The 17,593-nt window shown below is 48.1% G+C and overlaps 1 protein-coding gene and 1 non-coding gene across 3 annotated transcripts in view; one reads left to right on the forward strand and one right to left on the reverse strand.

Annotated features, from left to right (window-relative positions):
• Positions 1-17,593, reverse strand: part of PRKX (protein kinase cAMP-dependent X-linked catalytic subunit) — a 71,413-nt gene that overhangs the window by 17,166 nt on the left and 36,654 nt on the right. For both annotated transcript variants that reach the window (XM_049643343.1, XM_049643344.1), the window contains exons 3-4: positions 12,319-12,582; positions 5,213-5,332 (exon numbers count right to left, since the gene is read on the reverse strand). In XM_049643343.1, the coding sequence (XP_049499300.1) occupies positions 5,213-5,332; positions 12,319-12,582 (384 nt within the window). The remainder of the gene's footprint in view (positions 1-5,212; positions 5,333-12,318; positions 12,583-17,593) is intronic.
• On the forward strand, positions 51-135 carry TRNAR-GCG (transfer RNA arginine (anticodon GCG)). Its single transcript has one exon. It is a non-coding gene; the product is annotated as a tRNA-Arg (tRNA).

Raw genomic sequence — 17,593 nt, forward strand, 5'->3', positions numbered from 1 at the left:
TTCAATACTCCAAATTAATTTCTGACATTAAAAAAAAACAACAGAGAAGTGCCTGGGTGGCTCAGTTGGTTGAGCGTCTGACTGCGGCTCAGGTCACGAGCTCATGGTTCGTGGGTTCGAGCCCCACGTTGGGCTCTGTGCTGAAAGCTCGGAGCCTGGAGCCTGGATCGGATTCTGTGTCTCCCTCTCTCTCTGCCCCTCCCCTGCTCACACTCTCTCTGTCAAAAATAAACATAAAAAACCTTCTTTAATTTATAAAAAGAGAAAGCAACATATGTATCTTCTCTAATATCTTGAAATAGAAAAAAAATCTGAAACAAGAAATATAGTTAAAACCGCAAGGAGGAAAAAAAATCCAAGAAAATCCAGAAGTTAATCAAGAAATAAATCCCAGATCCCTACCTACATGCCCCGAGGCACAGGCTGTACTTTGCATATGGGCTCATAGTTCCTTCCCAAGGCTAAGACCCTCAACTCAAAAGTATAACCGTTAATTGGATTCTTTAGAAGTGGAACGTCTAATTAAGTGAAACAAGCAGTGAAAATAACTTATAAAACGCAACTTGCAAATGGTATCCTGATGGAAGATGGCAACTTTCAATACTCCAAATTAATTTCTGACATTAAAAAAAAACAACAGAGAGGTGCCTGGGTGACTCAGTTGGTTGAGCGTCCAACTTTGGCTCAAGTCATGATCTCGCGGTTCGTGGGTTCGAGCCCCGCGTCGGGCCCTGGGCTGACAGCTCAGAGCCTGGAGCCTGATTCTGATTCTGTGTCTCCCTCTCTCTATCCCTCCCTCACTCATGGTTTCTCTGTCTCTCTCTCTCTCTCTCTCTCTCTCTCTGTCAAAAATAAACATTTAAAAAAATAAACAAAAAATTGAAAAAAATAAAAACAAATGACAGAAAACAAAAGAGTACAGTTGTTTTTATTTTTTTTCCATTTTTTTCACCTTCCTACCCTGCCAATCTGTGAATAGGAGCTTATTTGGAGACTCTTTGAAAATGTGGGTAAGTGAAGGATCTGAGATGAGCCGATCCTGGTTGAGGATGGCCCTGAATCCAATGGCAGATGTCCTTGTAAGAGACAAAAGAGACACACAGACACAGAGGAGAAGCCGCGTGAAGGGGGAGGCAGAGACGGGAGGGACACGGCCATGAGCCCAGGGACGCCTGGAGCTCCAGAAGCTGGAAGAGGCAGGAAGGACCGTCCCCTGGAGCCTGCTGGATCTCAGCAGCCCTGCCCATGCCTGGATCTCAACCTTCGGGTCTCCAGAACGGAAAAACGATAAATTCCTATCCCAAGCCACCATGGTTTTAGCCATCTGTCTTGCCAGCTACTGATACACAGAATAGACCCATTACCTCTGCACGTATATTACAGAGAAGTGGAAAATGGAAAAAACAAAGAACAGAACAGAACGTACAAAAAAAGGAAATTAATGGGCACGTTGAGGGAGAGGAGGCAGGTGAGAAGGAGACGTGGAAAACGCTGCATAAAGGTGAACGTGTGGCCGTGGGTGATGCAGGCATGAAATCGCGTTTTTTTTCTGAAGTGACGTTCCAGATCCATAAACAGAGACTCAGCGTCGTGCAGACAAGCGCCGTGTCTCGGAGCGGCCGGTGATTAGGGTTTGGTGACTCCAGCTCTTCCGACCACCGTTGCTTCCAGAGTTACGAGCTGCCTCGTACTGAGAACCCGGCCAGACCAGGCTCGGGAGGAAAGGTCTACACGCACGCAGATTCTCAGCCGGTCCTCACCATCCGACTACGCCTATCAAGTTAACAGCTCCCGAGTCAACCTTCCCTCATCTGCCAGATGCTTTGTGTAACCAGGGTTGGGAGAGTCGTCGTCGTCCGTTCTTGGGTGGCGAGCCCATCTGAGGACACCGGGCCGTATGATTTCATCGGGGAAACGCGCTCGTCCGACACCAGGAGAAAATGTGTCATACGTACCTAACGACCGTTACGGACGGCGTGAAACAAAGTGTTCTCAGGAAGCAGGCATTACAGGACCGCGTCACCAGGAAGCTATGTCAGCAGGAGTTTAACAAGTAGAAAAAGAAGATCATCGCTGCATGATGCCTTTTCCAGATCCGACCCAGCCACCTACACCTTGCAGTAGAATGGATCGTCCAGAAAGAGGCACCACATCGTGCCAACGTCACGTTCCCCATCACCCTCTTAGAAAACCACACGGGGGGCGAGCCTGGGGGACGTGGGTTCAAGGGAAGAGTTTGTCAAGAAGAAAGAACTTTTCTGCAGAGAAAACAGAAAGGGCAGGTGCAACCCGTTCACCATTCTTTTCGCTGCTTTTCCTCAAAGACCTGGGACTTGCGTAGAAAACGTAAAACGTGCATCCTGTAGAAAAAGGGGCAAAGACAACGAGCTGGGCTGTGCGAGGGGGTGAGGGGCCGAGTGTAGGGTAAGAAAGTGTCTGAGGGGCACTCGGTGAAGCCGGCTGGCCACGATTCTCAATACGGGGTCCCAGGGAACCCTAGGGTTCCTGAAGCGTCTTTGAGGAGTTTTGCGATGGCCTTTTTTTTCTAACGGCAGAGCTGAATGTGGATACGTTTTTGTTTTTGTTTTCCCCATCCAACTCCAGCAATGGTGCCCTGGTTGGTGTGTGGGGGGGGACAACTCCAGCTCCTGCCAGGGAAATGTCCCCTGGCCAACACAGGGAGCAGCTGGAGGGGGCAAGGAGGAAATTCAGAACGGGTCCAGGTGAGGGCGGAGTCTCGTACAACTGCAGGAACCAAGGAATGCCCAGGAGGGATCAGCCAGGCTTGCGGCATAGACAGTCATCACTGTCAAGAAATCCCTCCAGGGGCGCCTGGGGGGCTCAGTGGCTTCAGCGGCCGACTTCGGCTCAGGTCATGATCTCGCGGTTTGTGAGTTCGAGCCCCGCGTGGGGCTCTGTGCTAACAGCTCAGAGCCTGGAGCCTGCTTCCGATTCTATGTCTCCCCTCTCTCTCTGCCCCTCCCATGCTCATGCTCTGTCTCTCTCTGTCTCTCAAAACTAAATAAGCAAAATAAATAAATAAATAAATAAATACTACAAAAAAAAAAAAAAAAGTAAAAGAAATCCCTCCAGAAAACCCAGACTCACTCCAACTGGAGATGTGTAAAACAGAAATACGTTAGTGTAAACGCATACGTACCTGCACTATTTTCTATTCTACTCCTAATATTATATTAGAAATATATTAAAAATCGATGATATTCCATTAAAAAAAGAAACATTCCATTTTCTAATATTCTAATACAGTGTTTTCTAATATTTGAATGGATTATATATATCCTAATAGTATTTTAATCATCCCAATAATTATTTACATAATTATCCTAATATATTCATTCGAATATGTCCTATTATAATCTAATTTTATTTTATTCTATTTAATTCCAATAGTTTCCTTATAGTCTAACAATATGTTCCAAAACTGTACTTACTAACAATATTTCCCATTATTATATTCTGTAAGTAGAATGTATCCTAACAGAACGTACCTAGTAATACAAAGAAAACCTTGCTCGTAACCTCATCTATTAAAGCCCTGGACGCCAAGGTTCATTTATTGTTAAGCAATGGTGACCTCTAGCGGTCAATAATATGAAGGAAGGGATATATGCTGCAGGCCGTCTGAGGGGAATCTGATGAATTTGGACGTATAAATATTCACAACCGTTTTATGTTCTTGATGGATGAACCCTGTGTGTGATTCATATTAACCTTCTGGTCTGCCTGGCACTTCACGGGCTGGGTGTCTATTAAGAAATTTGTTTCTATGTGATTTGCTAGAGACATCTGAGCGAAGAGTTAATGGAAAATACAGAAGACCAGATAGATGACAGATAGGTGATGGGTAATGGATGGATGGATGGATGGATGGATGGGTGGATGGATGGATGGACGGAGAGATGGGAGAGATAGATGGATAGATAGATACATACACAGATGATAGACAGGTAAACAGACAGATGGACAGAAAGATCGGATAGATACATAGACAGGTAGGTAGGTAGATAGATAGGCAGAAAGACAGATAGGTAGGCAGATAGACACGTTGATAGATGATAGATACAGAGATAGATAAATATAGATGGAGAGCTGGATAGATGGATGGATGGATAGACAGACAGACAGGTATATAGAGACAAGTGGATTAGATACACAAACAGATAGGATAGATACACAGAATGCATAGACAGACTGGTAGAGAGGTGATCATAGACGACAGACACAAGATAGCTAAAACATGATAAATATATAGGTAAACAGTTGCTAAATACTGAGATAATCAATAGACACACAAAGAAATTCAGGCTTTCACAGATTCCACGCTGGCCACACCCTCCGTACAGAAATACACCCGTTTCCATCATTTTTTTTCAAACCGAAGGGGAAGGTTTCCAGGCAAAAATCTCTGGTCTTGCCCTACAGGAATATCAGATGTGGAATGGGGTCCAGGTTTGGCCAAGCATCTGCTGACCTCCCCAGAAGGAAACAAGGAAGCTAAAGACAGAGGACAAAGGACAGGGAGTGAGGCCCGCACATCCAGGAGCCCCCGGCCAGTCTCCTGGCACCTGACACACCGGACGCCCGTCGTCCGCACCATCAGACAAGAGCTCTTCCTCCATGGGACCAGGAGGAGTCCCCACGTCCACAGTTGCTAAGCATGGGATGCTTGCTTTATGCTTCTGGTAAAAGAGCATCCTAAGCCAGACTGGAGTTTTTCACCATGACGATGCCTTGATAACACGTGAAACACCTCTGGCATCCGGACGACGGGACAGGGTGACTTTGCAAACCTCATGCAAAGCGACCATGGGCACGCTCTCTGCTTACTGGCTCGCTGCTCCTTCATAACGTCCTGAACTCCATGCGGATTTATTTACTTTCATCCGATACGTGCTGTAATTGCTTAGCTCTATCCACTGCTCCAAAAGGGTCCAAGCGGAAGATTGAATATTATATTCACGGGAGGCAGGAACACTTAGACACAGGGTAGAGGTCCCAACGGCCGGTGCTTGTGGTGGGCGCTTTTGCTCTTACGAAAGCGCACTTACCTGTGGGTCCCCGTGGTCATGGTGGCACCGACTGGGAAACTGACACAGGTATGTGCCAGCGGAAAGCACGGTTCGAGAAGCAGGAAAGGGAGGTACCCCGTCAGCAAGTGGACTTTCTTTTTCTCCATGGGAGCCCTACTCACCCCGAATGCATCTCAAATATCAGGATGCCAAGCGCCCACCAGTCCACAGCTCTCCCGTGGCCCTTGCTCTGGATGACTTCGGGGGCCAGGTACTCGGGCGTGCCACAAAGCGTCCACGTCCTGGGGACAGAGAACAGCACGCACAGAAGAGTTAGCTGGGGTCGGCGAATGTGTGCGTCTCAGGAGGACCTCGCGTGACAATGGCTTCGGCCATCACCGCCATGTCCCTCCCCATCCCGCAGACACACAGGGCTGGACAGAGATACTGGCATTGTGAACCAGGATTGGTTCCCTTACCAACACTCATCTATCCCGATACAAGCAAAAATACATGCTCGGTTTGACCACCACCCGCCATCGGCTGTCGCTTCACCATTATTACTCGAAACGCAAAAAAGCCACAGTACTGGTTTTCCTAGGAAATGATACGGAAAACAAATGCAAGAATTCGTTCATAACCTCCTGTCTTGGGGGTCCCATCAAGAGCCCCCAGCAACAAAGTACTTCTGTCCTCGGGGAGGAAGTGCTGTGAACTTTCCACCTGTTCCCAAAAAGATCTGACGCGTTTTCAAGGTGTCTGTGGGTTCAAGGTCATGTTAGTCTCCCCAGTGGCTTCTAGAAATCCTGAGGTTAAGGTACCCTGGGATATTTGGGGTTGAAATGGAGCAAGGGGGGGGGGGGGGGGGTTTGGGAAGGATTTTCTCCACAGAGGAGGTGAGACTTGTCAAAAATGTAGCTTCTAGCCCCACGCAGAGGACCGTGGGCTGAAAGTGAGGGAATTGCAGAATGTCATCATCCGAGGCCCCCCGGTCACGGTGCTTTGTTACGGCAGCCGTGGGAAAGGCACGCGCTCCCCAAGCCGGCCACTCACACGCAGAACCTTCCTTCTGAAGCATGTGCGGGCTGGACCCGCACGTTCTATGGGACATGGTGTGTCGTCTAAGGGAACATAAGCCAACTGATGGCAGGGAACAGAAAACCTCTGAAAACCCAAGTTTGGAGGTCCAGAAGATGGTCATACTGACTCCCACGTGGTCTCGCTGGATGGCTGACAACCCCTCGCCCACTAAGACTCTGACACGTGAGACCCTGAGCCCATCTCCAGAACACCTCTGCCCACCTTGCCAACTTACGGGCTCCCAAGGCTGCCTGAAGCCAGCTGGCAATCGGGCTCTGAGTTCCTAAATGCACAGGTGGCCGCATTATATATACATTAGGTCCAGTGTCTCCACTTCCTACTTGGAAAGGGGAGTATCTTTCTGGCTCTGTCCTAGCGTAAGGGGCACAGAGGGAATTTCTAAGTGGCCTGGGGTAGGCAGATGCCTCTCCAGAGGAAGAGCCTCCGGCAAAAGCGTCTGGTGTTTCTTGGCTGCACAGAGAGGCGTAAATTGCAACAGAGAGCTTCGGACCTCAGTAAGTAGGTAAAGACAGACAGACAGCCCTGGATGTTATGCAGACACCGCCGGTGCAGGCTGTGAATTGTCTATGCACCTGGTCTCGTGTCTCTCAGCTCACTCGGCTCTTGGAGAGAAGGCAAGGGGACACCCGAGGTTCTCCGTTTGCGCACGGCTATCACTTCCACTGCCGTGGGCGCGTTAACGGAAGAAAAACACGACTCTGCAAAGCACACCTCGAATTGCTCGTCATGACACCTGTATGTAGGTGAACGGTCTCCCCCCAAAAGTGCTAAACCCCAGAGCCTGTGGATGTGATCTTATTTGGAAATAGGATCTTGCTGATGGAATCAACTTAAGACGAGGTAATGTTGGATGAAGATAGACTAACTCAGTAACTGGTGTCCTTATAAGGAGGGGGACAGACAAAAGACATCTCTTTCTACCGTGTGAGGACACGGTGAGGAGGCAGCCATCAATCCTATCATACTAGGATCTCACTCTCCTGACCTCATTTAACCTCAAGGACCTCCTAAAAGCAGTATATCCAAACGCAGTCACTTCGGGGGGTTAAAGTTTCAATATATGAATTCTGGAGAGACACAATTCAGTCCACAGTAATGGTGGTGATGGAGATGGTTGTGATGGTGATGACAGTGATGATGATGGTGAGGATATTGATGATGATGGTGATGGTGATGATGACTGTCATAGTGATGATGGTCATGGTGGTGATGGTCATGGCAGTGATGGTCGTGGTGGTGATCTCGGCGATCATGGTGATCATAGTGATGATGATGGTCATGGTGATGATGATGGTCAAGGTGATGATGACAGTCATAGTGATGATGGTCAGGGTGATGATGATGGTCATAGTGATGATGGTCAAGGTGATGATGATGGTCACAGTGATGACAGTCAAGGTGATGATGACGGTCATAGTGATGATGGTCAAGGTGATGATGATGGTCAAGGTGATGATGATGGTCACAGTGATGATGGTCAAGGTGATGATGATGATGGTCACAGTGATGATGGTCAAGGTGATGACGATGGTCACAGTGATGATGGTCAAGGTGATGATGATGACAGTCATAGTGATGATGGTCAAGGTGATAATGATGATGGTCACAGTGATGATGGTCAAGGTGATGATGATGGTCAAGGTGATGATGACAGTCATAGTGATGATGGTCATGGTGGTGATCTCGGCAATCATGGTGGTCATGATGGTCAAGGTGGTGACATGGTCACAGTGATGATGGTCAAGGTGATGATGATGGTGGTCATAGTGATGGTGGTCATGGTGGTGATGGTGATGGTGGTGATCTTGGTGATCATGGTGGTCATGATGGTCAAGGTGATGATGATAATGGTGGTGATGGTGATGAAGGTGATGACAATGGATGGTCATAGTGGTAATGACGGTGATGCTGATGGCAGGGATGATAAAGTCAGAAGCAACATATGTATGCTCAGTGCTTACTATGTGCCTGGAACTGTCCTAAGTATGTATTTTCCAATTAGCAGATCCATCCATCCATTCTTACCAAAAATCCTAAGGAGTAGGAATAATTTTCACTTCACCGATGAGCAAAGCAGTGGATGGCAAATATCCTCAGGGCATTGGGGTGCCTGGGAGGTTCAGTCGGTTGAGCGTGGGACTTCGGCTCAGGTCATGATCTCACAGCTCATGGGTTCAAGCCCTGCATCGGGCTCTGTGCTGACAGCTCGGAGCCTGAAGCCTGCTTCGGATTCTGTGTCTCCCTCTCCCTCTGCCCCTCACCTGCTCTCTCTCTCTCTCAAAAATAAACATCAAAAAAAATGTGATAAAGTATTGATGTTATTTTTTTAAATCACTCTCCATTAGAGATAGCATGGTGAGTAATTACTTTAAAATAATGTACCAAACAGTGGCGCCTGGGTGGCTCAGTCAGTTGAGCGTCTGACTCTTGGTTTTGGCTCAGATCAGGATCTCACCGTTCATGAGATCAAGCCCCAAGTCAAGCTCTGTGCTGACAGAGCAGAGCCTGCTTGGGATTCTCTCTCTCCTTCTCTCTACTCCTCCCCCACTTGCTCTGTCTCAAAATAAATAAACTTTAAAAAAAGTTTGAAAAAATAAAAAATAAATAATGTAAGAAACAAAAATGTGGGAGAGGTAAAAACTCAAATCAGGTTGAGCACTGGGTGCTGTATGGAAACCAATTTGACAATAAATTTCATAATAAAAAAAATAAATAAATAAAGCCAAAAAAAAAAAACAAACCCTCAAATCAGGTGGCAAAGGTTTGATGCCCACTGAATCTGGGTGAGAGGCATACAGGATTCAAGGTCGACAATTCTCTCCCCTCTGGTGGGTGTTTGAGAACGTTAAGGAACTATTGTTAAAGACTGGGAACAATGTTACTTATTACTAGCAAGATGTCAGGCACAAAAATCCAAAGGATGGCACTCAATGAAACATGTGAATTTTAAAAACTACAGAGGCGCCTGGGTAGCTCAGTCGGTTAGGCATCCGACTTCGGCTCAGGTCGTGATCTCGCGGTTCATGAGTTCGAGCTCCGCATCGGGCTCTGTGCTGACACCTCAGAGCCTGGAGCCTGCTTCAGGCTCAGTGTCTCCCTCTCTCTCTGCCCCTCCCTTACTCACTCTCTCTCTCAATGTCTCTCAAAAATAAACACAAAAAAAATTTTTTTAAACTACAACAGAATAACTGAAGTAAATGCGTCAGTATTTTCTTTTGATCACTTCAGAAAATGAAAAATAATTCTAGCGTGCCCCTTCATCTGCTAGGAAAGCTACGTGCAGAATAGAAAGTGTGTGATAAATAGTTTCACGCAACAATAAGAAACACCAGTGTAAAAAGAACTCACTCTAAGAAAATAAGAGTTCTGTAAAATTAAGACACAGGAGGGAAAAAATACACCTGCTATTGAGAACCGAGGGAAAGCTTAAAAAATTAAGTCACTACGAAAGAAGCAGGTGGACTACCGAATTACGTGCTCAACCACACTGCACGCGATGTTATTAAAAAGACAGGAGAAACACACTTTTCCACATTATGTGTTCAAAACCATTCTTGCAGGAGCACCTGGGTGGCTCAGTCGGTTAAGCGTCCGACTTCGGCTCAGGCCGTGATCTCGCGGCTCGTGGGTTCTAGCCCCGCATCGGGCTCTGCGCTGACAGCTCAGAGCCTGGAGCCTGCTTCGGATTCTGTGTCTCCCTCTCTCTCTGGGTCTCTTACACTCATACTCTCTCTCTCTCAAAAATAAATAAAAACATTTAAAAAATTTTAATAAAAAACAAAAAACATTACTGCAGATGAGTCTGTGGTTGGTTCCACGTCTTCTGGGCTGATCCCTGTGGACGTTTCCTTCCACCTTTATGCAAAAATCAGGTCTGTTGTCAAATCCTGAACCAGAAGAGAGGACGTGACTATGTGCCCACGGGCACCACGGGTCCAGAGCTGGCCCAGAAGGGAGAGACTTCACCAAGCAAATCAAGAACAATTAGGAAGAAGGGGGGGTCGGGGGGAGTGTTTTTGCGGTCTACACGGGCCCATGCCTGGAAAATGAAGTTGTTTGTAAAAGCAATAGATCGAGATGGTAATGAGGCCTTCTTTCCCCGAACTCAACGTCTTAAGTAAATTAACTGCGTGATGTTATCTACAACACCCCCGTCATCCATTTAGTCTTAAATGGACACAATGGGGTAACTGCAGAGGAACACCGCTCGCCAAACTTAGAAGCAAGCGAATGCGTGAAACATTTTAAGGCGGGATGGTTGGAATCAGACTTCCAAAGAAAAGGACTTAAAGAAAAAGAAAAGCAGAGAAGGGGGTGTAACGACTTTCTACGACGTGATGCCAACGGGGGACGGCCCCAATATTCTAAACCAGCTACGATGTGTTAATAGGGTCTCCGTTCACAGGGGTATGGAAGACCAGTTTGCTTTTATGGGCCTTATTCTTACAAAGGGAATACGGGAAATTCCACAGGGGACAATCAGATGGAAGTTAACTGCATCACAATGTGCAAAACTGCTTCCGACCAAAATCAACGTTCTCATAAATGCAGACGTTTCCATAACATGAGGAATAGAATTATCACCTTAGCCATCCCCACGTCATCAAGAAATGGAAAAATATGGGGAGATTTTTCTTTTCTTTCTTTCTTTTCTTTTTTTTTTTTAAGATTTTATTTGTAAGTAATCTCTACACCCAACATGGGGTTCAAACTCACAACCCTGAGATCATGACCTGGAATGACTATGGAATTGAAATTTTAATCCACTTTTAATGAATTTAAACTTAAAACTTGTTTAATGTTTATTCATTTTTGAGAGAGACAGAGTGCGAGCCGGGGAGGGGGTAGACAGAGAGGGAGACACAGAATCCAAAGCAGGCTCCAGGCTCTGAGCTGTCAGCACAGAGCCCGACGCGGGGCTCGAACTCACGAACTGCGAGATCATGACCTGAGCCAAAGTCAGACGCCCAATCGACTGAGCCACCCAGGCGCCCCTACACTTAAATTTAAAACCCAATACTCACTACAGTTGCTGAGAAAGTTTCCAGTATTTTTGGAAAGCCTGGCCATGTGTGTCTATCTTCCCAACTGTAAATTTTATGGGTTAAAGCACAGAGTAAGTGTTTCTGATGAAAATGTAGTACCCTGAGACGCACCAAAAATTCACGTAAACGCGCCCAACTGTTTGCAGGGGTTATGTGTTGGAATAATCATATTTGAGATGCAGTGGGTTAAGTATGCTATCTTATTAAAATTTTACTTTTTAAAACAAGGCTTCTTGGGGCACCTGGGTGACTCAGTATGTGGGGCTTGTCGGGGTCTAAAGGTTTGGTTTTGGATAGAATTTTAGATTCTGAGTCCAAAGAGGCAAGTAAGGCGGAAGGATATAGAGACGGGTGTGGAAAATTTTCTTTCACGCTGTGTAGACACTCCCATCACATCGCACATCAGTTTTGTAGGGTTTTTTGTTTCTTTTGTTTTCAGGTTATTTGGATGAAATATTTTTGATGAAATATCTGATGAGGTATTTTTGATGAAATATGCTACGAATGCGCCGGGCTTAAATGCATGAGATTTACGGTACTGTCTGCCCTGAATTGTATCTATAAAGGCTGAATTACTCCTCACGGAGAGAGAATATGGTCTCTGTGATTCGTGGCACCTAAAGACCCGTGGAAATCAACACACACGGGCATTACAGGTGCATTACCCTCCCTTAAGCTAAAGGCTGGACGTTTATACGTTGTATATTCTATAATCGTACACACTAGGTCCAAACATGTCCTCAGCTAAATGGAGCACGGCGGATCATGGGGCGAAGCGCACCCAAAAAAAGGCATCGTATGCCCAACTGCGTAAGATTTCACCTTATAGAATTATTGTTTGCTCCTGGAACTCAACTCAGCCCCATCCAGCATCTGTGCTCTTACTCTCACGGTCGCTCAAAAATCATAAGCATTCAAGAAAATTTTTTTTAAAAAAAAGAAATGGCTGGGGTGGGGGGGGGGGGGGGAGAGAGCTCTGTGCACAGTACACGTGCACCTGTATAATTGTGATAAAAAGAATCAGTAATTCGACATACACCCCCGCACACCTGTCAAGGGCTGGAATCAAAAAGGCAAGACAGGACAGGTGTTGTCCAGGATGCGGAGAAAGGGGAAACGTGAAAGTGAAAACAGTCACTTACTTGTCTACCAGTTTCTTGGCGAACCCAAAGTCGGTGAGCTTGATGTGGCCATCCCTGTCCAGCAGTATGTTTTCCGGCTTCAAGTCCCTGTAGACGATCTCCTTTGAGTGCAGGTACTCAATGGCGCAGACGATCTCCGCGGAGTAGAACAGCCCGGTGCTGCTGGAGAAGCGGCCTCGCTTCCGCAGGTAGCTGAAAAGCTCGCCGCCGGGCACGAACTCCATGAGCATGTACAGGAAGCGCTCATCGTGGCACGTCCAGAACCTGCGGGACGGCACATGGGAGTCAGAGCCGCGCCAGGGACACACAGACGTTAGGGCGCGGGCGTGAATGGACAGTAAGACGCCATATGGACAGGAGCGTGGGGCGGGCTCAGTCGGTTAAGGATCTAGCTCTTCATTTCGGCTCAACTCACGATCTCATGGTTCATGGGTTTGACCCCTGCATCAGGCTCTGCACTGGCAGTAAACAGCCTGTTTCAGACTCTTTCTCTCTCTCTCTCTTGCTCTCTGCCCCTTCCCCACTCTCTCTCTGTAAATAAATAAATAAACCTAAAAAGAAGAAAGATGCCGTATACTTATTGAGATATTCATATAGGGGAACAGATGCTTGAATATGCGTATGTAGATGTAATCTGCTACCATGTTTTTTGTTTGTTTGTTTTTTGCTGTTTATTTTACTTTTGAGACAGAGTGCGCACGCACGGGGGAGGGACAGAGGCAGAGGGATACACAGAATCCGAAGCGGGTTCTGTGCTAAGCAGAGAGTCCAATGAGGGGCTCGGACTCACAAACTGTGAGATCATGACCTGAGCTGAAGTCAGCCACTTCACCAACTGAGCCCCAAGAGCATGTTGTGATAACAAAGTGTCCCCCAGGCTGAATTCTGTCACCCAAAATTATATGCAGAAGCCCTATGCCCAGGACCTCAAAATGTGATCGTATTAGGGGATAAGGTCCTTAAAGAGGAAATTAAGGTAAAATGAGCTCACCAGGGTGGGCTCTGATCCCACAGGACTGGGGACCCTTGTAACAGGTGACAGGAGGAAGCAGCCTCATGACCAAACGAGAAAAAGTGCAATTATGCACCGAGAACCCCCCCTGCTTGGAGAAGCGGGCTCAGGGCGTCCACCTCCAGCAGAGGGTCCTGCCTGCTGGGACGGGCCGTGCCAACAAGATAAAGACGAAGCCACACGCGGGGGGACAGCTCGCCAGGACCGGAAAGATGCACTCAAGAGAAAATCATAAAGGAAGAAGCGTGCACAGGGGTCGGGAGAGGAGGTCACGCAGAGAAACACAAACCCGAGGCAGAAGGGAGGAAACCTTCCCCATCCCGGAAAGGGGAAGCCCTGCTGTGCCGAAGGGAAGCATTTAAAACACATGTTTAGGGGCGCCCGGGGGGCTCAGTCGTTTAAGCGTCCGATTTCAGCTCCGGTCACGTGATCTCGTGACCTCGTGAGTTCGAGCCCCGTGTCGGGCTCTGTGCTGACAGCTCGGAGCCTGGAGCCTGTTTCGGATTGTGTCTCCCCCTCTCTCTGCCCGTCCCCTGCTCATTGTCTGTCTCTCTCAACAATAAACGAACGTTAGAAAAATAAGAAATGAAATCAAAATTAAAACGCATGTTCGTTTTGCCGACCACTGACAGGTACACGTGTTACCAAGCCACGGTCGTATACGCAAAAGGGGTCCGAGAAATGCGTGTGCAAACGCACAGCGCCTTCGGGGTGAGGATGCCTTTCGGGACGGCACCTGTTCGCTTGCGGCCTCTGCACGGATGCCGTGTTCTCTCCAAGCCGGTACAGGGAGTGCGGACGTGAGGACATGCAGGAAGTCCCTGTTTCACTTATTGAGAGCCGAGCCCGGGTCTCCTGCTTCCCCTTCTCGCTTCCTGCCGCTGGGAGGGCCCATGATGTGCGGGATTGAGGCGTGAAGGCATATGGGGAGCACGAACGGTGTTGGCAGGGGCGGGGGTCCTGTTCTGCTGCTCTTCAGACTTTCTGGAGAAATCTTTTTGCAGTGACACAGATTGACCAGACGGCCACGTTCTCTCTAGCATTGAAAGTCCAGAGGAGTATTTCCTTGCGGCCACACGCCCTTGACTTCTTTTTTTTCATTTTTTTTTTTAAGGATTATTTATTATTGAGAGACAGAGAGACACAGAGCATGAGCAGGGGAGGGGCAGAGAGATGGAGAGACCCAGAATCTGAAACAGGATCCAGGCTCCGAGCTGTCAGCACAGAGCCCGACGCGGGGCTCGAGACCGTGACCCCAGCCGACGTCGGACCCTTAACCGACTGGGCCACCGACTGACTTCTTGATTAGTACAGCAAGAACATTCCTTCCGGGGAGGCTTCACTACCAAGGCTCGGGGTCACAAATGCATATGGCAGGCACACTCTGCTGTCGTGGGGATCCAACAATGAATCCACCGTTCTGGTGGGCAAATATGGTCTGGGCTCCAGATAGCACCTGGGTGGTACACGTGTAGAATGAAAGCTGTATGTAAGCCCCTGACGTTCTGGATTTCTCTGGAACAGGACGGGTGGTAAATTTGGCTAGAACCCATCGGAAAAAGCATGGTGTTCCGGAGTTTGGGCATGGCGCTCAGCCCTTGAAAAGACCCCAAGTGGCCAAAACTACGCAGGTCACGGCACTACCATGTTCTACAGCTGTAAATTTGGTTGAAAAGCTGAAAAAATACGCAGAACCCTACCTTCCCACCTTGCAAATGCGTAAGTATGTGCATGCGTGTGCACGCACACGCGCACACAGTCTCTTCATCAATTAGGATGCACCCATTCTGTGGATATATCCTATTGTCGCTCCTACGGATTCACAGCCAGGATCATAATCCACGCAGAGCCTTTCTCAGCTCTAGAGAACAATGCACCGCCATGTTTTCATGGAACCTGATTTCACCCTTCAAAGGCACAGGAGAGAATTCACAATGGGGGAGATTAGAACAGGGCCAAGAGACAGCCAGTGGTAAGGAATGAAAGGGAGTTTTGGGGATTAATCAGCCAAGTGGAAGGTGCATAGATCCAAGGACTGTATGGGTGGAGACCAGGAGATCCAGGCAGAAGGAGTGGGTCAATGAGAGCAGTCTGTTACCTGCGTTCCAGCTGAACTGCCATTTGGGGCACGAGTGGGTTGAGATATAGATATATCTGGGCAAAGATAGGACTTAGTGTCTACCCTTCTGCTCCCAATTTCAACACGCATCGCTGTTCTTTCCCCCACACCATGAAGCGATTCTGGGACACCAACCCGGCATCCTACAATTCAACTCAATTCTGACACAGTCGACCTGGAGACCACAGAGATCCCACAGGAGAAGGGCGCAGTCCTAAAACAATAGCCCAACAGACACTTCAGACGCCAATTCCAAGTCTGGCTTGTCACCTGTGCTTGTGACTGAGCCGCTAGAGACGAGAGGTTCCCAAGACCCCTCCTTGGGTTCCATTAATCTGCTAGAGCGGTTCACAGAGCTCAGGGGAAACACATAACGAGGTAAATCACGGGCTTAAGGTAAAGAGACAGAAGCCAGGAATGGCCGAGATGGAAGAGAAGCGGGGGGTCAAGGTGTGGGGAACCGTCCGTGCTCTCTCCAGGTGAGCAGTCTCCTCCAAATCTCCCCAAGTTCACCAACCAACTCGGAAATTCCCAAACCCCGTCTTTCTGGGATTTCATAGAGGCTTCATCCAGTAGGCGAGGTTGATGAAATCACTGGCCTTTGGGGATTAACGCAAGCTCCAGCCCCTCTCCCCTCCCCGGAGATGTGGGGTGGGTCTGAGCAGCCCAAGCCTCCAATTACAGGATTAGTTTCCCCGGCAACCAGCCCTCTGCCCTGGGGGGGGGGGGGGGGAGGTTCTCCAAAAGTCACCTCATTCACATAACAAAAGCCACCTTTGTCACTCTGCTCACTTAGGAAATTCCAAGGGTTTTAGGGCCTCGGTGCCAGGGACAAAGAGCAAACATCTATTTCTTGCCAAAAATCCCAACATCACAGGGACAAATGTCACACACTAACGACTGAGTGGGGCGCAGGACAGCGGTGTGTATGGATATATGGAGACACATCTGTCCCACAAATCTCTCAATAAGATCCAACAAAGCATCAATAACAATCCTACGAAAGTCACTATATATCAAGTGTGCTGTGGAGTACTCCCCAAGGAGTCGAAAAACAAGGCTACAAAAAAAAAAAAAAAAAATCCTGAGGGCCCTGGTGCCCCTGGCTCATCTTTCCTTCAAATCTCCACTACTAAGGCTTTTCTCGTATGGAGAGAATGGGCAACGCGTGGGGGGTTACTGATAAGAGCCACAATATTCAAAGACACAATGTACAAGTATTTAGTCATCCCTTGGGGCTTGCGGGCAGAGACGAGGGGTCCAGGTGGCCACAAACGACTTAAAATCTGAGCCTAGAGAAGGAGAAACAGGATGAATCATGTCGGCCAATCCGCTTGTTAATTAATACCGGTTCATTGCGGGGCTCCGCCCCTCGCGTAGAGGCTAAAAAACAATGAAAACGCAAGGGCAAAAAGAAGTGGGTTTATCACCAGTGGGATGAGAAAAGGAGGCATTCCTGGGTCGAAAATTCAGTATGTAGGGGCATCTGTGTGGCTCAGTCGGTTGAGTGTCCAATTCTTGACCTCGGCTCAGGTCATGATCTCATGGCTCCTGAATTCAAGCCTCGTGTGGGGCTCTGCCCTGACAGCACAGAGTCTGAGTCGTGTGTGTGTGTGTGTGTGTGTGTGTGCGCGCGCGCGCGCGCTTTAAGGACACAAAGATCTGTATCAGACTGTCCGTGTGATTACCTGGCACTGAAGGAGGGTGGGAAGAAGAGACAAAGGAAAGCCCTACGCAAGGGGAGCAGAAAAAGAAAAGAAAACCAACAAGAGAAAATGCTTCAGCTCCTCCACAAACAGGAAGGAGATATAATTCGACACGGAAAATGCAGCCAAGCAGTTAAAGCAGGTACACGAACAGATACTTGGCATTAACACGAAGTACAAGAGCCAGAACGTGGAAACAACACAAGTGTCAATGGATGGATGGATGGATGGATGGATGGGGGATGGATGGATGGTGGATGGATGGATGGATGGATGGATGGATAGGGGATGGATGGATGGTGGATGGATGGTGGACAGATGGATGGGGGATGGATAACGGATGATGGATGGGTGGATGGATGGTGGGTAGACAGATGGATCATGGGTGGGTGGGTGGATGGATGGATGGATGATGGATGGATGGATGGGTGGATGGAT

The sequence above is a fragment of the Panthera uncia genome, chromosome X (assembly GCF_023721935.1).
Source record: "Panthera uncia isolate 11264 chromosome X, Puncia_PCG_1.0, whole genome shotgun sequence".
Classification (NCBI taxonomy): Eukaryota; Metazoa; Chordata; class Mammalia; order Carnivora; family Felidae; genus Panthera; species Panthera uncia.